Source organism: Stegodyphus dumicola, chromosome 6 (genome assembly GCF_044657685.1).
Source record: "Stegodyphus dumicola isolate Sdum_Otavi_A_Nest chromosome 6, ASM4465768v1".
NCBI lineage: Eukaryota > Metazoa > Arthropoda > Arachnida > Araneae > Eresidae > Stegodyphus > Stegodyphus dumicola.
In genome coordinates, this window is record NC_140773.1 from 144238906 (window position 1) to 144264893 (window position 25988).

At 31.5% G+C, this 25988-nt stretch overlaps 1 protein-coding gene across 6 annotated transcripts in view; it reads right to left on the reverse strand.

Moving 5' to 3' along the window:
• The window catches only part of LOC118200148 (translation initiation factor eIF2 assembly protein-like), a 61709-nt gene that overhangs the window by 13285 nt on the left and 22436 nt on the right, over nucleotides 1-25988 (reverse strand). For 3 of the 6 annotated variants that reach the window (XM_085818950.1, XM_085818951.1, XM_085818947.1), the window contains 6 exons: nucleotides 25812-25869; nucleotides 25700-25738; nucleotides 22974-23176; nucleotides 22694-22836; nucleotides 14162-14284; nucleotides 2812-2840 (listed from right to left, as the gene is read on the reverse strand). In XM_085818950.1, the coding sequence (XP_085675076.1) occupies nucleotides 2812-2840; nucleotides 14162-14284; nucleotides 22694-22836; nucleotides 22974-23176; nucleotides 25700-25738; nucleotides 25812-25869 (595 nt within the window). The remainder of the gene's footprint in view (nucleotides 1-2811; nucleotides 2841-14161; nucleotides 14285-22693; nucleotides 22837-22973; nucleotides 23177-25699; nucleotides 25739-25811; nucleotides 25870-25988) is intronic. The other 3 variants (XM_085818952.1, XM_085818948.1, XM_085818953.1) reach the window with 2 other exon arrangements.

Below are 25988 nucleotides of genomic sequence, written 5' to 3' on the forward strand. Positions count from 1 at the left end.
AAACTTAATATTTATTTGTTTACTTTATTAAACATTTCTTTCAATGTAAGTTGTTTAAGTTGCTTCGTTTTTTATGTGATAATACATTCTCTTTAATTCCATAAACAGACATAATTTCTTGTTCAGTTACAAAGTTCCGCTGTTCAAGTCCTATAATTGCTGTGTCGAGAATACCGACTAATTTGTCAATCGAAATTTTTTCGTTTTCAATAACCTCTGTCACTTTCTTCGCTATCGGAAGCGAATTATAATGACGAGGTATTTGATTTAAATCATATCAAAGACTGAGTACATCGAGAGGAAATACCCCATTTAGTAAGCAATTATAAGCCAAATAAAATAAAAACATCTGCCTTTAAGATAAGGATAGTGTTGACAGATCAACTTCCAATTCATTGCGCTCCGCGGCGTTAAAGATAAACAAAGTTTAGAAAACAAAAGTTTAGATAAACAAAGGATATGCCTTTATCCATTTTTTGCAGCAATTCCACTTTTTGTTTAATGGACTCCGAAAGATACTTTCGCTTTGTATATCCTTTACATATTAGTAAGTATATATCGGAAATTCTATTTCAAATAATCGAAAGTTCAAGCTTACTTTTATAAAATTGCTCTAACAGTCTGCAAAAAATAATAAGCCGGATCCAATTCGAAGATTAAGGAACAACGCAATCTGCAACATTAACTGAAATAGATAATTAGATAATTTTAGCTTAGCTTATCCCGTCCGTTATACATTAAAGGCGCATTCATAAACGTATTTTGCGCACGCGCACGCGCAAATTCGCAGTAGTAAAGGTCTTACGTGCATGCGTCAACACGACGCATGCGCATAAAGTTTGTAACTTTGAGGTCCGTATTATAGATCATTCCGGATTATGGGTGTCCGAATTAACGACTTTTGACTGTATTTGCAGGTGGAAGATATTCAACTTTTTTCTGCCTTATCACTTGCTATAGATGAGTCTTGCAACATGACACAAGTTGCCCTTTTTGTCAGGTGTATGTCTTCCTCAGACCTAAAAGAAGAACTTATAGGATTGCTACCGCTCTCGGGACAAAATAGAGGGGAAGATACAGCAAATACTGTGCAAAAATGCCTTGAAGACAATAAGATCGATTTAAATAAAATCGTTTCAATAGCAATTGATGAAGTCAGAAGTATGACAGAAAAAAATAAAGGGGCAACAACGATTTTTCAGAGCAAAATAAATGAAAAATTCTTACGTTTCACAGCATAATACACCAAGTGCTTTGTGGCCAAACATTTCCAGCAGAAATAGTTGAGGTCATGAATTTGGTAATCAAGATTGTTAACAGCATCTTGTCAAAAGCACTCTACCATTGTCAGTTTAAAGAATTCTTAAACGAAATGGAGACTCAGTATTCCGACCTCCTTCTTCACAATAAAGTGCAATGGCTTTCCAAAGGAAAGATGTTAAATATTCTGCTTTGTGCCTGAATGAAATAAATACATTCCTAAATGAAAAACGCATTAATCACCCTGAATTACAGAATGACAAATGATTGCAAAAATTTTACTTTACGGTGGATGTCACAGCGAAATTAAATGAGCTGAATCTAAAACTGCAAGGAAAGGGAAACCCAGCCTATGTTTTGGTAGAAGAATTGGTTTGTATTGAAGAAAAATGAATTCTTTTTTGCAGAAGATATTCAGAGTGGTAAATTACTTCATTTTCAATTTCTAAAGTAATATCGCGATAAAACCAGTGCAACTGTTGACACGAATTACTTCAGCACAGTTATTAAAAAAAAAATTAAAGATGAATTTGCTGACAGATTTGAGCAATTCAAAACCATCAAAATCACTCTAGCATTCATAGTAAATCCTCTCAACACAAATAGTAACAAAATCCACATTGAGCCATTTGGAATTGATACTGGATCTCTAGAAATGCAATTGATCGATTTAAAAAGTAAAGCTTTGTGGAGTGGAAAATTTACAGAGATGAAAAGCAAGTTAGAAGAATTGGAGGTCCAGAAATATATGTACGTAACGCAATAAAAGTGGACAGCTTTAAAAGAAATGCCATGAGTTGAGGTACTTATATTTGACGCATGGAATAGTCTTCCAGATTGCTACAGTGAGGTGAAGAAGTTAGCATATGGAGTGCTGACTATCTTCTGATTGACATATTCCTGCCAGCAAGCATTATCTTGCATGAATATAATCAAAAGTACAGTAAGAAGCCAATTAACAAATAAAAATTTAGAGTCGTGTTTGAAACTTAAAACAAGAAGTTGTGAGCTAAATTTATCCCAACTTTCTAAAACCATGCAAAGCCAACACTCCCATTGAATTTGTTTGCTCAAATGTATGTTATTGGTTTTTTTTTTTTTTAAGTACAAGTTACATTGTTTAGTAAAGTTTAAATTTTCTACTTGAATAACCATGCAAAGCCATCGCTCCCATTGACTTTGTTTGCTCAATTAATTGTTATTGAAGTACATGTTAGTATTGTAAGTAAATGCTTAATTGTTTTAATTTTTTACTTAAATGATGAGTAATTATCTGATAATGCCCTATATATATTATCTAATTTGTTGTGAAAAACACTATTTATATATGAATAAATAGATATTTTTTTCTTATGAATAAATAGATTAGTTTTCTTTTAATCAAAAAACTTTATTTATGCGAGTATTATTTATTGTTGGCAATAAAAAAATTTGTGGCTCTTTAAAAACTTTGAAATTTTGTAAATTGTAATTTTTGACTCTTCCGACTCAAAAGGTTGCCGACCCCTGATCTAGGTAATTAAATAAGCAATATTTTGAAACATAACTTACTTTCTTTTTCCGGTAGACATCAAACACATCTAAGGGTAAGAGAAAAATACATATGTATTTAAATTCCTGAATTATTAATAAATATCAGTTCGAAAATTTAAATATATTTCCTAATTTTGCAATCTTTCCATACAAAAAGTATTCTGCCAGTTCATATTTATATATCATGTATGCATTTCATATTTCATTTTAAAATTGTTTACTAACTGCAGTTATATGAACACAGTGTGATCCAAAGATGCACTTAAGATTTTCAAAAATTGCAGAAATTTCAAAATGGATATTAATGTTAAATTGTTTCGATGGGTGAAATGTCTATACTGTTACAAGTTAATTACAGTTTATGCCAGCGATTCTCAACAGGTGGTATGCAGGAGAAAAATAGGTGGTATGCAAAGAAACAGTATTTTTAACTATTAAATTAAAAAATTAAATACCCCAACATTCTGTTAAAATTTTTTTTCTAACACTTGTAAATTTATGTGGTCTGAGCTTTGCTCAAGGTTAATAGCCCCACACATGGACTTAAAAATAATCCATTTTTATTTTCCCAAATATTCTTTTAGCCATACACATAACAAAATTTGTCTTAACTAAAGTTTTTACAAGAAATAATAGAAATGAATGTTTTATTTAATAAGAAATAAAAATAAGTTCCTATAAAAAGATAATAGCATCTCATTAATTCTTTTAGAGTTGATCGATTTATTAGCATGCCTACACATTATATCGCCACCATTTTTGGCTCATATTGCTCTATTTTCAATTAGAATCATTTTTTGACTTGACATTGGTTTGCTGTTTCTAACAGCAGGTATTTTGTCTTCTTGTTGCTTTGTATTCCTCACTTTTCTGTGTGATTTGAGAATGTCTTCGGTTGTTTTTGAAGAACTCGTAATATATTATGCATTTAAATATTTCTGAAAAAATAATAAAAGAAACCTAAATTTTTAAAAATGGAAAAATAGCTAGGTTTGAGTAAGCGAAAAAGTGATGATTCACAAGTGATGGAGCCAGGACAATCAACTAGCCCTATGAATATTAAAAAGAAAGGAAAAACTGTTTATAGAAATTATAATGAAAGTTATTTAGCATCTGTGTTTACATGGAATGGAGATAAAATGGATCCTCAACCTCAATGTTTTGTTTTATCCAATCAATGTATAACCATCGTTTCTTAAAAGACATCTTGAATCAAAGCATGCCAATTTAAAGGATAAATCTGAAAAATATTTTAAGAGGAAACTATCGGAGTTCAAGAATTAATGAAAGGTTTTGTTACTTCAAGTGAAAAAGCTTTGGAAGCTAGTTAACTAGTAAGCCTAAGAATTGCCAAGAGTAAGCAGGCTCACACAATTGGAGAAAACCTTATATTACCAGCAGCTAACGATATTGCTTTAACATTATTCAATGGAAAACTGGCTAATGAACCTAATAATATTCCATTATCAAATGATATGGTAAGTTGACATATTCATGAAATGACAAATTCCATAAAAGAGTCACTTATTCAAAAAATAAAACACACTGAGTATTTCACATTGCAACTGGATGAAAGTACTGATATAATGAACTTTGTTCAATTATTAGTTTACATACGTTTCGAAGAAGTTAAACAAATTGCTGAAGAGTATTTATCTGTGAATCTCTCCATGACAGAGCAACTAACTGCAAATGAAATTTTCAAAGTAATTCCCATTTTTATGTCTGAGAATGATATTCCTTGGAATAAGTGCATTGCTTAAGGAAGCTTGATCTTTAACAGGAAAATATTCTGGTGTTATTTCTCAAATAAAGTTGCACCTGAAACTAAATTTACTCACTGCTCCATTCATTCTGATGCTTTAGTAGACAGCACAATCCCCGAAAACCTGAAAATTGTTTTGAATCAAGCTGTAAAAACTGTTAATAGTATTAAAAGTCAAACTTTAAAATTCAAGATTATTTATGGTTTTATGCTAAGAGACGGACAGTGAACATGAAATGCTTTTGTTATGTTCCACAGGCAAAGTTTTAAATCAGCTTTTTGAACTTCAATCAGAAATTCAAATTTTTCTCTGTGATTCAAAATTTGAATTGAAAAATTGTTTATTTAGTGAATTATGGTAGGCACATTTAGCATATTTAGCTGATATTTTTCGAATGTTAAATGAATTAAATTTAGGACTATAAGGACAGTGTTAATTTGTTTACCATTAGAGATACAATAAATGCAGTGATAAAAGATCTTGAGCTAGTAATCAAAGAATTGGATAATAATATTTTAAGCTTTTTACCGTTTTTAGAAAATTTTCTAACTGAAAATAATTTGAAAATAAAAGAAGAATTAGAATTTGATGTTAAAAATCATTGTTTTCATTAATAAATAATTTCAATGTGTATTTTCCTGAGGATTGTGAAAAAGGAAATTGGATTAGAAATCCATTTTGTTCAAATGTGCCTGAAATTTTATTTTGTGAAGAAAAAGAACAATTGATAGAAATTTTCTGTGATGAAACTCTAACTGAAGATTTCAAAAATAACACACTTATTAGCTTTTGGCCGAACCGGGAGGGGGGGGGAAGAGAGCATTTAAAGGCATTTCAAATAAAGCTATTAAATTTTTATTGCTTTTTTGCACAACCTGTTTGTGTGAGCATGGATTTTCTTCCATGTTATATTTGAAAAATAAATAATAACAAAATTAAAAGAGGATCCTAATTTGCTGTTAAAACAACAGTAAGAATTTTATTTCTCTTAAACAGGCCAAATTTCACACTTAAATTTTAGAATTAAAGTTTTATAACTTAAATTTTGATAATTAAAATGGCAACCAATTTTAATATAATATTTTTATGTGTGCATACTTAATATAAATAGTGAATAGGTGGTGGCAAAATATATATATTTTTTAAATATTTCTATTGTAAAATTGAAAAATAATCATTGTAAAATGGTGGTACTAAAGTTTTTCAATTTTTGTTTAGATGGTTTGCATTAGTCTAAAGGTTGAGAACCGCTGGTTTATGCTTTTAGATTTAAAAATCATTCATCTGGTGCAACATACAGATTAGTGTTTCCTCAGCAGAGTGAATTTTCATTATGAGCATTACTTCAAAATGCATTCTTTACAGAAAAGTTGTTGAAGCATTTAAAAAGAACTTCCCAAATGTTCATAAACTTAAGATAATAATTTTCTGCTTGATAACTTGATTTTGAGAAACTAGAGAAATTCATCATAAGAAGCAAAGTGGCTGCCCATCTCTTTGGTGTTTAGATAAAATGGACAAAGTTCAGGAATAAAATGTTGCAATCACCAACAAAGAGGGTGAGAAAGATGGCAATCACCTTCAAAGAGGGTGATAAAGAACCAAATTTATGTGCAATCCAAAAAAAAAAAAAAAAAAAAAAAAAAAAAAAAAAACACCTCTTTCTGCTTGAGAAAAATTCATCTTTCTCTTGCACCAAACTATAAGCTAACCATGTAAAGCTAAAAATATAAAGTGCAACTAAAATTTCAAGTGATATATAACTTATGAGAATACAGGGATGTCATCAGTTGAAACAAATAGCTATTCACAATTTTCACAGTTATTGAATAAAATATTTGCAACTTTTCAACCACCTTAGATAACATTATGTATTAACTATAAAAAGTATAAAATTAAATAGAGTAAAGTGGTAGAAACTGACTTCCAATTTTTCTGTTAGGTAATGATGTATTGCTATAATTCATTCATAAAACAGTCACCTACTTCCATAAAATTTTTCAATAAGTTTCTCATTTAGTTATAAATAAAATAAGTCACAGAAGTTACAGAATACAGACTTCATTTGAAATTCCATGAGTTGCAGCATTTTGTTTCATATTACAGTCATAAGTCTTTAATCCGGACTGGTCGGGACTTCATCGATTCTGGATTATCGGTTTTTCCAGATTATAGATCATTTTTTAAATCTGGTAAGATCGCATGCAGAAGTTATAAAATTCAAAATATAAAACTGTAATTTATGAAATAAAGAGCAATTATGATCTAAAGGGTATCAAAATTTACAAAAAAAAAAAAAAAAAGCTTAGTATTTATTTGTTTACTTTATTAAACATTTCTTTCAATGGGCACATGCGTAAAGCATACATTACGCATATTCGAAATTAGAAAACTGCAACCAGAAAACTATTTGATGTGTATTCGTGATATTTATAACGACGAGGAATTTGATTTAAATCATATCAAAGACAGGGTACATCGAGATGAAATACTACATTTAGTAAGGAATTATAAGCCGAATAAAATAAAAACATCTGCCCTGAAGATAAGGATAGTGCTGACAGATCAACTTCCAGTTCATTGCGCGCCGCAAACATTCTCCCCCCTCTCGCAGAACTTAATCGAAAGTTCAAGCTTGCTTTTATAAAATTGCTCTAACAGTCTGCAAAAAATAATAAGCCGGATCCAATTAAAAGATTAAGGAACAACGCAATCTGCAACATTAACTGAAATAGATAATTAGGTAATTTTAACTTAGCTTATACCATCCGTTATAGATTAAACGTGCATGCGTAAAAGTATGATATGCATGCGTAAACGTATAATATGCATGCGTAAACGGATTATGTGCATGTGTAAACACATAAAGGCAAATGCATTATGCGTTTACGCATGCGCAGAAAGTTTGTAGCTTTGAGGTCTGGATTATAGATAATTCCGGATTAAAGGCTATTGACTGTACTATTATTTGCTAATCATGATTTTTATATTTTACGAAAGCAATTTCTCTGAATAAAAGTTACCCAAAATACGGTTAAATAAGCATGTTAATTAACATGAAATAAATTACCCTTTCATGAAAAATTATCATATGCATGTGGATTTTATAATGCACAAAGCAATCAGAGTTTGCAAGGAAGAATAACGTAGTAAAAATAATTATATAATTTTAAAAAAAATAATCATTTAAAATACCAATCATTTCTTGTACTTATTAATAATAAAATATTGCACAATCTCTCAATATATTTTCAAATATTCATTCTTTGAAATATTTGGAAACGCACTTCTTTTTTTTTTTTTTTTCCCCCTTTCACTAAATGCAGAAACATTTTAAGCACAGACAATAAGAAAAAAATGTTAAAATATTCTTTTTGATAATTAAAAATAATTATATAGAATATTTCAAATGAACTGCCAGACTTAATAACATTTGAGTACAAAGGTGAATCATATGTAAATGAGCCTTTTATTTAAAAAAAATTACAGAAGACATTTACATTTGTCCAAATTAGTTTCTAAATAATGTCCTCCGTTTATGATACACTTTTCCCAATGTTTTGATAGTTTTTTCATTCCATTCTTGTAGAATGAATTTGGATGGGTATCTAACCAGTTGCACATGAATGCTTCCACTTGATCTTTGGACTCAAATCACTTGTCTCCAAGTGTTTCTTTGAGGTGTCCAAACATGTGAAAATAGTATGTGGATATGTCTGGGCTGTAAGACCAAAGATCAAATATTTTTCAGTGAATTTCCACCATTTTCTACTGCATTACACCATCCTTTTGGAGCCTGGCATTGTCGTGGAGGGTCAACACTTTATGAATTAGAAAATCTCATCTTTTGCATCGACAATGAAGCCTAACTTGATCTAAGTGACCACAGTAGTAGGTTGCATTGATGGTCTGATGTTTGTATAAGAAATCCACCAGTCCCAAAAAAGATCTCTCACCAGTCCCAAAACACTTTTCCTGCAGGATAATCAAATTTTGGCTTTCACAGGGTTTCTATCACCTTTCCTTCTCCAATCCACACTTTGATTGAGGGATGTGATGATGTAGCCATGTCTCAGCACAGGTGAGAATTTTATGCAAAAAAGCTTCCCGCTTTTTCAAAACAAGTTTGAAGCAAATGAGAAATGCAAACTCATGCAGCTTTATAAGCATTCAGCAACTTTGGGAACCAACGAGCTGAGATTTTTTTGCAGCCCAGCTGCTTTTTTATTATTGATTGGACACATCCATAGTTGACACCAAGTTCTTCCAAAATCTTAAGCACTGTGCAGCGTAGATCCCTTTTGATTAAGTTTACAAACATGTGCAATGTTTTCATACTTCTACTGCTCAAACACATACAAATACCCATCCTGATGCTCAGCAAATAAAGGCTTCATATTTGATTGCCCTATGTAGTTGGTTGTAAATTTATGGTTCCAGTGCAAGGAATGAATGAAATAAGAATATTTTCAGAATGTAAAAATTTGGTGCAATAACTCTTAATAAAATTACACAAATATTATTTTTTATATGGTCAGAGCAAAAAGAAATTTCACTGAAAAAACTGCACAGCAAAATTAGTAAAAAATCAAGTAAAAACCCAAACAATCAAAGCTACTTAAGATATCACCAATATCAATGAATCTTAAGAGAATAATAAATGTAACTAAATTTTCTAATTCAAAGATACTTTTGCTTCCAAGAGAGGTGAAGATCTGAATTTTTAATTCTATTAATCAAAGTGAATATGTCACTTATTTGTTAAATGCTACTTTTATATCTTTGATTGCTGATTTTCTTTGATATTTCAAATTTTCTGCATAGGTAAATGGCATAAAGTAATGTTAGTTTGTAATGAAATTATTTCCAATAAATGTTATAGCTATCTTTTGTTTAAAAAAAAGATATAAAAGAAAATTTAATGTAAGAGAATTTAGTTTTTATATGATCTTAAAATGCCAATACCAAATTCACTTTCAGAATAAATTTTCCATAGTATGAATAACTATGGAAAAAAGTGCGGCTGGTTACTATTAAAAAAAGCAATTCAAGCATTTTTATAGGAATATCATAAAATAATTTATATTTTATAAGTACAGTCAAAAGTCGTTAATTCGGACCCCCATAATCCGGAATGATCTATAATCCAGACCTCAAAGCTACAAACTTTCTGAGCATGCATCGAACGGCTGCAAATATCCGTGTGCATGTGTGCAAAAAACGTTTACGAATGCGCGTTTACTGTATAAAAGACGGTATAAGCTAAGCTAAAATTATCTAATTCAGTTATGTTGCAGATTGCGCTGTACCTTAATCTTCAAATTGGATTCGGCTTATTATTTTTTGCAGACTGTTAGAGCAATTTTATAAAAGTAAGCTTGAACTTTCGATTATGTCAAATAGAATTTCTGATATATATTTACTAATATGTAAAGGATCTAAAAAGCGAAAGTGTCTTTCGAAGTCCATTAAAGAAAAAATAGAATTGATACAAAAAATGGATAAAGGCATATCCTTTGTTTATCTAAACTTTAACGTTTGTTTATCTAAACTTTGTTTATCTTTAACGCGGCGGCGCGCAATGAATTGGAAGTTGATCTATCAGCACTATCCTTATCTTCAGGGCAGATGTTTTTATTTTATTTAGCTTATAATTCCTTACTAAATGTAGTATTTCATCTCGATGTAGTCCGTCTTTGATATGATTTAAATCAAATCCGTCGTCATTATAATTCACTTCCGATAGCGAAGAAAGTGACAGAGGTTATTGAAAACGAAAAAATTTCGATTGACAAATTAGTCGGTATTCTCGACACAGCAATTATAGGACTTGAACAGCGGAACTTTGTAACAGAACAAGAAATTATGTCTGTTTATAGAATTAAAGAAAATGTATTATCACATAAAAAACGAAACAACTTACATTGAAAGAAATGTTTAATAAAGTAAAACAAAATAAATATTAAGCTTTTTTTTTTTTTTTTTTTGTAAATTTTGATACCCTTTAGATCATAACCGTTCTTTATTTCATAAATTATGGTTTCATATTTTTAATTTTATGATTTCTGCATGCCATCTTACCAGATTTAAACTGATGATCTATAATCCGGAAAAATCGATGATCCGGAATCGCCGAAGTCCGGACGAGTCCGGATTAACGACTTTTGACTGTACTTATGTATTATTAAATCCATCTTAGCAGAGGTCACTAAATTTCCAGAATATGCCCAACTCTGGCATCCATGTACATAAGAATTCTTCAGGCAACAATACTCATAACTATTCTCAAGGTTAGCCATGTCATTATTTTTATATTTGTTCTTTTTTGTTGCATTCCAAATTTAAATTTATATAGGCAAATCATAATATTTGTTTTCTTAAACTCAGAGTTAAAAATCTGTGCTTGACAAATTTGGCAGCAATGGCAGAAACTGTAGTAAAATTTCTCCACGCATACAGTATTTTGAAGCGAGATTGGTAAAGAATTGATACGAATCTGTTATTAAAGGGATCAAATTCAGGAAAAAGGCATAGACGTTAGTAAGTGCATAACGTCTGTGCAGCAAGGAAGCACTTAAAATACATGCCGATAGCACTTTGCTTTTGAGATTGCGCATGTTTTTTAAGATGCTCCCTGTGGATGGATGGAAGTCAAAAGGAATCGTCCCACAGAATGGTAATTTGCAACGCTGCTAAGACTTACTTTAGAAAAAAAAAATTCACAAAAAAAAAAAAAAAAGTGCAATTCCTCCTAACTTCAGAACTTTTGGAACTACACTCTTTTGCAAAAAAATCGAAGCACCAAGAAGGACTTCTGCAATCGTGACGAAATTTGGTATGCAAAAACATCTTGATTAAACATGTAAATGATCAAAGTTTCAAGACAAATGAACAGGAATTGCGATCATAGCGCGCATTTCTAGTGTGCAATTCGCAAAATATAAAACCAATAACAGAGGCAGAAAATTTATCTTTTTTTGTTGCTGTCATTGTAATTCCGTAAAGAAGCAACTAAAGATGCCATTATGATGATATCAAAGACATTACAGGCAACTAAACGACTTTGAATGTGGTCGTATTGTAGGGTTGCATAAAGCTGGGTGGTCATACCACACAATAGGGCGCCACCTGCAGTGTCACGACACTGTTGTGCAAAGATGTTGGCAGCAATGGTTGCTACAAGGAAATTGCCAATGAAACGAAGGCTCTGGAAAGCCAAGGATCACAAAAGCGAGGCAAGATGGGATGATTGTTCGCCAGGCCTGAACCGCCCCGACAGTATCACTGTCAACTATTCAACCTCCCGTGGTACTGTCCACCATCTCATGGCACTTGTCTGAGGAGAGGTGGTCATGCTCACAGAGGCCTTTAAGACATTTGCCTTTGACCCCACAATATTGACGAAGTCGTCTGGAGTGTGTCGCAGCTGATCATCATGGCTGCCATCAGACAGTGTTCAGCAATGAATACCACTTCACTCTTGAAGAAGATGACCACCGTGTTCATGTCTGGAGAGGACAGGGCCAGCAGTCCCAATCAGCCTTTGTTTCACAAAGGCATACAGCCATACTCCTAGTGTGATGGTGTGGAGTGCTGTTTCTTATGACAGCAAATAATTTTTAGTCATCCTCCATACATCTTTAACAGCTTAATGATAATTTGATACCATCCTGCGACTGGTAGCATTATCCTTCATGGCACATCATCCTGGGGCCATTTTCCAACAAGATAATGCCAGGCTACATACCGCTCACATATTTCTGGACTGTCTCCGTAAGGTTGATACTCTTCCTTGGCCAGCAAGGCCCCCAGAACTTTCACCAAATTTTTGGAAGCACTGTTCAAATTATACCAAAATTTTAATTGCCAAAATACATTAATAAACTTTAAAGTTAATAAAAAAAATTAAGAAAGACTCTTTATAAGAAGAAGTAACAAAATCTTTCATGGAAAGAGGAAGGCAGACACTCAGTGAGTTCAGTCTCTGTCAAAATGTCTCTACGAGAAACACTAAAATATCACTCTCTAACTCTTTAGAAAATGAATCATCATTCTCATCCATGTCACTAATTGCCTCATTTACCATGTAAGTATACCTGCCCTTTGATAAATAATGCTTGCTTCCTATAATAATCTGAAGTCAAAGCTTTCGAAATAAAAAGAAAGGGAAAAAAATATAAACGATAAAAGCAATGCAAAGTATTATAGAACCCCACATAGTAAACCTATACAGCAGTAAAAAAGAATAAAAACGTGAATCAAAGGGATATAAGAAGCGTGAATCATGTGGTGAGTTAAAGAGCCCAAACACTGTTTGTTTACATTACGCTTCCCCTCCCTCCCCCGCAACAGCTGACACCAATGTAATGCAGAAATTGAAGGTCAGGATTCTAAAACTATATTAAGCTCAAAAGTAACGTACACAGAATGACATCTAGCGGTATCTGAAAATTGTTTCAGCCTGAAATGTATATAGACATCACACATCCCTTATATGCATTCTCCAGTGATGTGTGGGTGGGACATGCGGTTACGAGAGACATTCCAAGGGAACGTGTATATGGGATGCCCGTCCGGAAAGGATTAAGTATAACACTGAGGTATGTACAAGAAAACAATTACAATACATAAAATTCAGGTTAACAATATTGTTGTTTTTGTATGTGTTCTTTTTGTTATATTCCAAGTTCCAATTTAACAGAAATCATTATATTTTTTGTCATAAATTCAGTGTTAGAATCTGTGCCTGAGGAATTTGCAAGCAATGGAAGAAACTGCAATAAAATTTCTCCAAGCATACAGTATTTTGCAGAAAGACTCATAAAGAGGATATCTGTTGTTAAAGAGATACAGGAGAAAGGCATAGATGTTTGTAAGTGCATGGTGTCTGTACAGCAAGGAAGCATTTAAAATACACAATGAGCCAAAAGTCCTCTTGAATGATTAGTGCTTGGGAAAGACAGCTGGGAGACCATAGAGCTGCCTCCATGGTGTTCTCCATGAAAACAGTGGTGCAGTTGCATAGTTAATGTGGTAGGACTATACTTGTATGAACTGTGGTGAAACTCTAGTGTCCTGCCTTTTTATACCTTACCTGTTAAATGATTACCAAGAAATTTCCACTACAAAAAAGAAAGAAAAACCAGTTTGCAAGTAGATTTATTGACTTAATTATGAAATAAATACATTAACAAAATGTAAAGATTATAAGTAAATTTTTGCAAATGAATTTAAAGACGGCTTATATCATCTTTTTTTTTTTTTTTTTTTTTTTTTTTTTTTTTTCATTTGGAAAAAAATTCAACTAGGCTAAGGTGGTTGCATTAATACATATGTACCATTTTACATATTCAACTAAAAGATATCATGAGACCAAAATTGCAACAGTCTGAGAGCTTATTTCATATGATTCTCTACTTAAACTGAAGGAATATATCAACAACAACTAGGTATTCAAGAGATACTTAGCTATACAATTATTCTGAAATGACCTATACATTCTACTAATGCACTACTTTCAAGTTTTAGAAAATATATTATTGAATTAGAAATACAAATGTTTTAAACACACTGAATATATATTTTCAATAAAAGATACTCACAGTTTGAGCAAGGAAATTTAGATTGAATGTGCTGTATAAAAAAATTATTAATATCTTCAACTATTTCCTCCTTTTCATTATTAATATGATGAAAATATAAGCTGTGCTCTCTTTGACTAATACCTACAAAGAAGAAATTTTTATACTTAAACTGATATATTTCTACTTAATGCATAAACCAAAATGATACTATATTAACAACTGATATATCGGGTTTTAACAAAAGTTTTCCACCACTGCAAATCTTGTCTGTACATACAGTTCGCATTAGCCTGTTTAATCATATTTTGTCAAATGATTTTTGGTATTTGAAAGAAAGAGACTAGCTTTAGAATACTGTGTTGTGAAATTTGTAAACAAACATCATTATTATTAAGTACAAGGAGTCTTAAATGGAACTATCACACTACCAGATTAGAACCATCATTTAATTCCAATTCTGTTGCAAAACATCAACTACAGAATGTCACCAACGGCTTGCAGCTTTAGGCATATAGCTTTAGGTGTTCACGTTGTATCATATGATACTGTGAAGGTTTAGTACCGAAAGTTCAAAAACAAGGACTATGACGTTCATAAAGCAGAATGCTCTGGCTGGCCTACTGATGTTGATGAGGCCCGCCTGTGAGAACTTGTGGAAGAAGATCAGTATGCAACCACTTAAGAGCTTGCTAAGGAGTTAGACATTAGTGCTATGTCCATTGATCATGTTAGGAATTGCATAAACTTGATGTATAAGTTCAGTCGCTGGTTGCCACATGAGCTGACTCAAGCAGATAAGGACAGACATGTTTGGGCCTGCACTAATCTACTTGAATATCAACACAAGGACAAATTTCCAGACCGGATCATCATTGTGATGAAAAGTGGATTTACTTCAAAAACACAGGCTGGAAAGAGGGTTCATATGTGTCCACTGAGCCTGTCGGTAGCGTTGCAAAGCACAATTTGGTTAAGAAAAAAATCATGCTTTGCATCTGGTGGGAATGCCATGATGTTATCTAGAAAATTATCTGGGAAAAGGTAAAACCCTCAACAGTAAGATGTACAGCGAGATGCTAGTCCATGTTGATGCTGCTATCAAAGAAAAACATCAAAGTGAGTTTTGGCACAAAAAGGTAATGTTCCATCAAGATAATGCAAGACCACATATGTTTGCATTTACCAGCTGGACTCTGTACAGACTCGTATGGGATCTTTTGCCACACCCACCATATAGCCCAAACATCACTCCTTCAGACTTCTACTTTTCTTAACACCTGCAGCTACATCTTGCTGGTGCTATTTTCCATTCTGCACAGAATGCCCGAAATGAGGTTGATCTGCTTCTGGACTCATAGCCATCAAGTTTCTGGGCTAAAGGCCTTGAAAAACTACCAAAACATTGGCAGAAAATCATACATTTGGATGGTGATTAATACCTGTACTAAAGGTACTGCTTTCATGTTTTGTTCTCCTAGAAAATTTTTTGGCGGAAAACGTTCATTACAACCAGATACATAATGAAAATTGAGTTTTCATAAGTAAGTAAAACAAAATGCCTATAAGTTATACTAATCAAAATATAAATGCATGACAGATTTATGCAGTTAAAAGAAAAAATTGTAATTTTTTTTCTCTATATTACAAAAGCATATGCCAAATAATTCCTAGCTATAAAACTGGTTTACTGGCATTATGTCTGCATGTCAACAACAGAAGAATTTAAAAATTGTTTTGATTTCAAAGCTTAATATATGTAAACCTGTAAAATATGCTTTACACTTCTTTGGATACCAGAAAATCCACATGCAAGTTCTCGAAAACTGTTATATTCATGCACATTAAGCAAAGAAATAAATCTTTAATAATAGTTGAAAGCATTCAAAACATGAAATTCAGTATTAAAATTATTTACTTACTTACCAAAATATATAAAATGATAAGGGTGAAAAAAATTAACATTTACTCAGACAGAACAGTTCTGACAACAGAACGACAGTTCATCGTAATGACACAAGATTCTGTCAATAAATATAAAAATTTACACTACAAACAGAAATGTATTCTTAGTTTGAAAGTGCATTCTTAAGATTAAATAAGCCAAAAGAATAAGTTGCATGCGGCACTTTCATTCCAGTTAATTTTGTTAAATTGCAATAGTTCAAAATTAAAAAATATGTATGCAGCTGCAAAAATGTTTATATATTGAATATTTGAGAAGTCTGTAAATAAGCTGACAACTTTAGGTTTGTAAATTTTAAATAAGAATAAAAGGAAAATTTTAGAACAAAATCAGGCTTAAAGAAAGTCTTACTTATCATAATCAATGATGTATTCTGAAGGAAGAATCAGAAACAGATCATCATGACAGCCTATACAACAGTTTCAAATTTGCTCTGCTAGAAATAACTGTTTTATAGTCTCTATACATTACAGCAGAAGTCTTAACAACCCAGATACTTGTGGGGGAAATTAATGCCTAATGCCTCAATTAGTAATTTAATTAATTAAATCTCAGAGTGAAGAAAAAGAAGACTGGTTTGTGCTTGTCTTCTGTAAAGGCTTTGGTGACAGAAAACAATGTTGCCACAATTCAGGCTTAAGAAAGTGCGATTTGGTGCCACATGCTGTAAACATCTATGAAAACAAAACTGACTATAGTAAATGATGAACTGCCAATTCATTTAATATCTATATAATACAAATTATCTAATATACATAGAGATGAAATTTAACAAAAATTTGTATTTATTATAGTATTTTATACAGTCAAAAGTCGTTAATCCGGACTCGTCGGGACTTCAGCGATTCCGGATTACCGATTTTTCCAAATTATAGATCATCAGTTTAAATCTGGTAAGATGGCATGCAGAAATTACAAAATTAAAAATATGAAACCGTAATTTATGAAATAAAGAACAATTATGATCTAAAGGGTATCAAAATTTACAAAAAGAAAAAGCTTAATATTTATTTGTTTACTTTATTAAACATTTCTTTCAATGTAAGTTGTTTAAGTTGCTTCATTTCATGTGACAATACTTTCTCTTTAATTCTATTAAATAGACATAATTTCTTGTTTAGTTACAAATTTCTGCTGTTCAAGTCCTACAATTGCTGTGTCGAGAATACCGACTAATTTGTCAATCGAAATGTTTTCGTTTTCAATAACCCCTCTCTCACTTTCTTCATTATCGGAAGCGAATTATAATGACGAGGAACTTGATTTAAATCATAACAAAGACAAAGTACATCGAGATGAAATACTACATTTAGTAAAAAAATTATAAGCCAATCAAAATAAAAACATCTGCCCTGAAGATAAGGATAGTGCTGACAGAACAACTTCCAATTCATTGCGTACCACGGCGTTTCTCCCCCCCCTTGCCGCAAAGCAGCGTGAAATTGATAAACAGATTTCGGATTTCAAAACATACTTTCGTTTTGTCGATCCTTTACATATTAGTAAATATACATCGGAAGTTCTATTAGAAATAATCGAAAGTTCAAGCTTACTTTTATAAAACTGCTCTAACATTCTGCAAAAAATAATAAGCCGGATCCAATTCGAAGATTAAGGAACAACGCAATCTGCAACATTAACTGAATTAGATAATTTTAGCTTAGCTTATACCATCCGTTATACATTAAATGCGCAGGCGTAAACGTATTATACGCTTGCGCACACACATATTCGCAGCAGTAAAGGTCTTACGCGCACGCGTAAACGCCTATGCGTCATCGCAACGCATGCACAGAAAGTTTGTAGCTTTGAGGTCCAGATTATAGATCATTCCCGATTATGGGTGTCCGAATTAACGACTTTTGACTGTACAACATAAAATCAGACAACAACTTTGTGTGTGACATAGATTGGTTGCATTGCATTTGTTCCTTTTGTGCTTCTGTTCACTATACATTGGCTGCCATACACAAAGTTGTTGTCTGATTTTATGTTGTATAGTCAAAAGTCGTTAATTCGGACACCCATAATCGGGAATGATCTATAATCTGGACCTCAAAGCTACAAACTTTCTGTGCATGCGTCGCGATGACGCATAGGCGTTTACCCGTGCGTGTAAGACCTTTACTGCTGCGAATATACGTGTGCGCAAGCGTATAATACGTTTACGCCTGCGCGTTTAATGTATAACGGATGGTATAAGCTAAGCTAAAATTATCTAATTCAGTTAATGTTGCAGATTGCATTGTTCCTTAATCTTCGAATTGGATCCGGCTTATTATTTTTTGCAGAATGTTAGAGCAGTTTTATAAAAGTAAGCTTGAACTTTCGATTATTTCTAATAGAATTTACGATATATATTTACTAATATGTAAAGGATCGACAAAACGAAAGTATGTTTTGAAATCCGAAATCTGTTTATCAATTTCACGCTGCTTTGCGGCTGGGGGGGGAGAAACGCCGTGGTACGCAATGAATTGGAAGTTGTTACTTTGCAGCCAATGTATAGTGAACTGTCTAATTTTATGTTTACTGTGCTGTGTTTCTCTTTGCTCTTTACTTAATATAATGTTGTCAGTAATTTTATTAAAATAATAACATAATTCAACAAACTTATGTAATCTCTGCATCAATTATTACATTCAATACAACTAGTATGTAAGCAATTTATATAAAATAACAACATATACCACACACAAATATAATGATTAATTTTTATTTATAATTATCTCTTAAGAAATGAGGAGTAAAAACTATTGTAAATTGAATATATTAAAAGTTAATTCAGAAGACTGAGAGAAAACTATTGAAAAAATGTAATAGTCTTAGTAGAAGATTAAAACTGTACTAGAAATCCTCAAAAACCTCAAATTACAGAAAATACATAAGTAAAAATACCAAAGAATATTAAAGAGAGTTAATTATTGCTGACTCTGAGGAAGAAAACATACTTATTAAAGAGAATTAGTTCTCTTCCACAAAATCCAAAATAATTAGGTGCTATACATATAAACATGTCTGACTTTATTAGTCTAAAGGGGCAATTTACCCAGAAGGACTATTAATTTCATTTTGGTATTTTGCGCTAATTCACCATAAATGGCGAATAACTTTTTAAATTGTTTCTACCAAATATTAGAGCCCTGTATTATATTTAAAGAAATAAAAAAATGAAGAATCTGCATAAATATATGTATGGTTCTCACATTGTGATAAAACAACGGTACCTAGAGCCATCCAATTTTAAATAACGTAACTCTCCACTCGAATATGGTCATCTGGGAGCCCAAAGTTTGAATTTGTTTTATTATCTATTTTATATTTTGTAAAGCATTTATGAGTTTTTGATTAAGAAACTCAATGTTTTCAAAGCGAGCAATGGCAACACTGCATTGAAAAAAAAAAAAAAATTTTTTTTATCTCCAGCACTTGAGACTGTGCATCGGAAATTCTAAAGATATGCTCATTTTAAAATTATTTTGTGATATTGCTGTTGAATTGAATTTTATGGTTTAAATGCGAAGAACATGATATTTAATAAATAAAGGTAACACACAAAATATTAAAAAAAGCCATAAAACCTGAAAAGTTTCAGTTTTTTTCCCCTATTAAAAATTCTGGAAAACGCTGCTTATTATTTTATTCCATATAATTTTATTACAAATTTATTAAATATATATATATAAACATTCCAAAAAATTAATTTTTTATTAACTCTTTCCGGTGGCCACAGTTCAGCAACTGCTGCTAATAATGCCTCAAACATAAACTATAGCTTACATTTTTTGTTTTAAATAGTAAGCATAATGAGAGTTTCATAATGAAAAATTGTTATATTGACACTACGTATTTAAACAAAATCCAGTTATATCATCATTACAAAGCCCGGCGGTCATACAAAATGACCGCTGTTCTAGATATTATAAATTGTAATTAAAATAATTTGCGCAAAGGTGTCTGCTAATTCAAACTGAATTACCCAGTGCAGGCAGCGCGGACGCTCCTTTGCTTACTGCCCCATACGGGGTTTCCCCCTTCTACTTGCTTAAAGTAGAGTGCAATGAAGGAAACCACTGGCGGTACATTTCTTAAGAGCCACCTCTAACTCAATAAATAAAATAATAAAATGTTAATTCACATGTCAAAGATCTCTTTGAACACAACATTTCTTGTGTAGATCTTTCCAGCATTTTTAAGCTCGCCTTGCAAAGGACCATCAATTATTTTTAATTTTATGTCTGTTCTTTCATGAACTCTTGAACAGGCAACATAAAGTTGACCGTGTCCAAATGCAGGCTCAGGTAAAAAAATGCCAACATGCTTAAGCGTTTTACCGAGACTTATTGATGGTCATAGCAAAGGCTTTTACAGGAAATTGTCTACATGTCAATTGAAATGGCAACCCTGTGCCGTGGCAACTTCACCCCATTGGCTAGTACAGTTACGCAAGCAGCCAATAAACTATTGGCGACAAACATACACTTAAGCCAGATATAATAAAGATATTTATTTATTTCATTTTATTTGTTTCTTCATTGTTGCCAGTTGCATATTCCGAATTCTATTATATATAAATGTTGAATTTATTTATTAAATGTTAAATGCATGTGCTCTTGTATTTTTAATTTTTCTGGCTTAGCTTTCTCATAATATTCATCACGCGCTGCACTGCACAGGGAATAAAACAATTTACAGTTATGCAAGCAAACAATAATCTATCGGTGACAAACAGAAGTTAAACTTATTTGTTAAATGTTAAATGCACGTGCTCTTGTATTTTTAATTTTTCCGGCTTAGCTTTCTCATAATATTCGTCACGCACTGCACGAGGAATGAAACAATTTACAGTTACGCAAGTAACCAATAAACTATCGGCGACAAACACTTAAGTCGCATATATATAAGAATTGTTTCTTTCTCACATGCTCAGATCAATATCTGTTCTTGCATGCATAGATTGGTAACTATTTATTCCTCCCCAATGCAGAAATGTGCCAAATAAGCTTTCTTTCACCTAGACCACTACAGAAGACAAGTACCAACTGGTAACCCTACATCAGGCTTCATAGGATTAAAGGGAGAGTGGTTAGAGATGCAGAAGATTTTGGATGATCGACCAAAATGGTTGATTGACCAAGATGGTGAAATGTGCATTATTTTAATTAATACAACAAGACAAAAGTGTGTTTGACTGAAAGTCATGGTGAAATTAATTAACAGAAATGGGCTGATATAGTATTAGCAGAAAGTTCATTAAAAAAAGTAACTTTTATAAAGGAGTTATGAAGATTTATTCACAATTAAACAGAACTGTTAAACTGAACAAGACCAAGTATAGCACAGTCTTTTTATGTTATACCTTGGTTAACTCGTGAAACAAACATGAAAACATAGTAGTTTTTATTCAATTATTCTGTGATTATGTATATTAACTAACTGTATTTATGGACTACAAGCTTAAATTAGCAGATTACTTAGATTACAAAAAATATTTACTGCATATGTGCCCTGATATCAACTCCTACTAAATCACATAAATCCAATCCAATGCAGTGAGCTTATAGTCATGAAATGGTCGTACTAAAGATTAGATACTATGTTTTATAATGAAACAGCATTTCATGTAACAAGGCCAAATGCTTAGTCTTCATAAAATGAGAAAAATTTAAAAAAGGGGATTATATTGTTTGTTTCAGAAGGGGTAGAGGTAGCAAAACAAGTGATTAGTGCAATTCTTGTTGAAACAAACCAAAATGGCAAATAGGAAAATATGTATTATATCACAAAGAAATTTAAAATGTAAAATAGTTTTATTAATATTAATTAAAACCCAACAAACTAAAAAAAAAAAAAAAAAAAAATAAAAATCAGCAAGCTCTTCCACTCCATTCCCCCAGAAGTAAAATTTAATTTCCCAAAAATCTTTACATAAAACACATGTTGGATATTCCTATCAATCATGCTAAAAGTTTAAATATATTTACAATCTGTTCAGTATCTGCAACTGTTTCTTCACATCTGAACATCTTCAAAGTCTTTCAAAGTCAGAATTCCCTTTAAACTATTTTCCAATACCAATTTCTTGCTTCATATGGTTTTATAAATTTTACAGATTTTATATAGAAGCTTCTTCTTTTTGAGAAATTTCTTGGAAAATGAGAAATCAAACTCTTCCTCCAGAAAAAAACACTATATTTATTCTATACAAAATGTAAAGTGACACATTTTAAGCGGAGAAAATCTTTTACTGTTAAATTCCAACTTCACGTTCCTTTGTTACAGAAACTAATCAAATTACTTTTGCTGACTATTAGCTTAGCTTTTTATATTTTCTTAAATTTAATACACAATTTTCAGATAGACAGAGCAACTATTTAATAAGACACTGTGGTTACAAACTGTTCTAATTAATTGTAACTCATTACACATACTAAGTAAGCATCTTTCCTCATTGTTTTAAATACTGAAATTAATGTAAATAAAATACTGATATTCTATTAATGTATTTTTAAATTTTACTTTCATTTATTTACTTATTTCAGAGCCCATATTTATTTAACATGAAAAACTCAAACAGCTAAAATTACCTATCAGTGAATTATCTTTCACAAAACATCTATATTCTCCTGATGTATCTATATCAATCCATTTTCGTAAAACAAGATAATATGGACCATTTTCTCTTCTATTTAAATCATTAGAATTTATAAAATCTTCACAGTGAGAGAATCTGTAATAAAAAGAAATGAATTATAAACACAAAAGAACAAATTCTCACTCACTGTGGCTAATAAAAGTAATATACAAATTCCAGCAGATAAAATTTTAACGTTTAACGTAACATAAAATATATTAACAGATGCTCACACTTTTGTAAGGTCATAAACTATAAAATCAGAGCTTTTCAGCAGTAAGTAGATATCAGAAACAGTAGTACAGCAGCAACAATTATTAAATGCAATCCAAGAGGCATCACGAGGACTACTCCAATTCAGCTTTGGGAACACTTTCCCACCTAGAGACTCTATAGCATATTTTATTCTTGCATCAAATTCAGAGAAATGTGGAGCCTAGAAAAGAAATATTTTAAATTGACTATCAGAATAGATTATACTAAATTAAACATAAAATAAAATACAAATAAAATTTTGTAATTCTGTACTTTTTTTTTTAAATCCTTTCCAGAAATATACATTCTTGTGCCAATTTAAGAGAATTTGCAAATTATGCCCAAAACGTACTGAAGAAAAGACAATAATTATGCCACAAAAGAATTATGCAAAATATTCACAGCCGAGTACATAACTGCATATGTGTGTGTCTGCGAAGCTGTGACTGTGTGCTCATACCCCTTCAATAACATTAGCTGTGTTTCTTGCAAGAATTGGGTACATTTTACAATGTTTCAGGAATGAGACGAAGAATTGTTGGCAGATTGGAAGTAGGTCAGTCACAAGTGCAGATGGTTACAGAACTTAGTGTAATACCCGTGTCGTTGCAATTTGTGAAAACAGTTGCAGGACACTGGATTCATATCGAGAAGACCAAGATTGATGACAAAAAAGATCGTTATTTGGCATTTTCAGTGCAATGACACAGAATTGCTACAGCTTCATAACATTCACATGTTGCCCGAAGGCTTCATGAGATATGGCTGTATGCCAGAATGCCTGCTGTTCACATTTCACTTGCATCAGCACACAAAACAGCATGTTTAGCATGGTGAAGGCTACATGCTTCTTGTACCAGCCAAGCACTGTGCTCTTTGCAGATGAGTTCAGATTTAGTCTGGACACTAATTCTCAACATACCTGTACCTGGAGAGAGCCTGGAACATGATATCATCCATCCCCTCATCAAAGAAAAGTATCATTACCTGGTGAAGGTCACTTGGTCCTGGGTTAGTGTTAATGAGCAACAACTCTCACTCAGACAGAGTTTAGCTGGATGATGATTACCTGGAAAGTGAGGATATTTGCCACATGGATTGGCTAGGCACATCAATTATTAGTATTAGTTCCTATACATCATGATCAATTAACTGTATTAGTTCCTATACATCATGTTGGGAATGCTCTTGGGAGGGCAATTTCATCTCACCATTTCCCTTTGAGAACCATCCCAAAGTTGAAAACTGCCTTGCTGCAGGAGTGGAATTGACTGCAACAGGAACTCTTTGTCTGCTTCCTGTCCAATATGCCATCAATCTACATGACCTGTCTGGCTGTGAGAGGGGACCATACCCCATATTAGACTAATTTTCAGTTCAATATCACAGCGTGGGTTTTGGACATCCCTGTGCTATGAGCATTACTGATACTCATGTGTACATAAAATTATTTTTGAATGGTACATCTCTTTCTCTGTTATAAATGTATATTCATACCAAATTTCATTAAAATCTGTCCATTAATTTTTTGAGAAATTCAATAAATGCGAAAATTTTCTTAATTTTGTACATGAGTGTAAATAAAAAGAAATGCTTCAATAATTTACTCAAGGTTTCAAAATTTATATACAATGTTGTCTTACTACAAACCAAATTTTGCCTCTGAAGTGGAAATATACAAATGGCAGCACACTGCGGAAAACAAACTTCCATTTTAAGAACTTACCATTTAACTTCCTTTATCTTAAGGATATTTCCAATAATTTTATACTCCATACTAGACTGTTTTCAAATATGAATTTTTGAACTTTCTTAACAATTTTATGTTCATTTATATCTACAATTTAATCTGTAACACGAAAAATAACTATATTTTATTGTAATAAAAGAAACATTCTTCTCACCTCTAAATTTATTACAATTCCTCAATGAAATAAAATTTTTAAAAGTCTAATGGTATTTTAAAGTTTAATATGTTATATAATTATTGACAGTTAATATGGATTCTTAAATAATTTTTATATAAAAAATACATTGTATTTTAAAGATACATCTTTTGTTTCTGACACAAGATTCATGTCACAGTATTGTCAACAATTTTGAAAAAAATCAAGTTAAGTTTATCCTTCTCAATAAGTTTTAGTAATGCGTGCTATTGAGCTTGTTATTTTGAGGCAAATTGGGTTTCTCAAAATTTGTGTCTGAAACATATTTATATAAAAAATTATTATATATATATATATATATATATAATTATGTTTTATATAAATATATATACATATATATATAATTATGTTTTATATAAATATTAATATCATATTTATATAAAACCTATTACTGTCACCCATATTTATATAAAAAAAGAGTCTGAAATTTTCCTGAGAGAAAGAAAAAAGTGTTTCAAATAAAATGCACTTCTAATTTATAAATTATATAATAATATAATTGTTTGCCAAAAAAATCAGCTTGTTACATTGCAGCTGTCATATCTGACATCTATTCCTTGAAAGTGGTTTGTTTTCTTTAAGTTTTCTTTAAAAAATTATGAATTGTACACTTATTTCTGGACACAAGCTGTAAATTCACATCTACAATAATGGTTCAGTGATTAAATAAATATCAGATAGCTGATTATTAGTTACTCTGAAATGTCATTAAAAATCATAACAAACAAAAAAGAATTACACATTAACAGAAGACAAACCTCAGCTTCATCTGCTTCACCATCTTCCCAAGAAACCTGCTAAAAAAAAATATTTTGTAAATTCCAATTATAATGAAATTTTAGATACAAAATTCAGAAGATGAAAACATACCTCATCATCACTTTCATCACTGGTAGTTGTTTGTTTGACAGCACTGTTTGTTTGACAGCTGCACACAGAAAAAATATTACAAGTTAAATTATTATTCAAACACATTAGAATATAGCAATTCAAACAAATTAGTTACATTAAATAATTCAAACACATTAAGAAATATAAGACAGAATT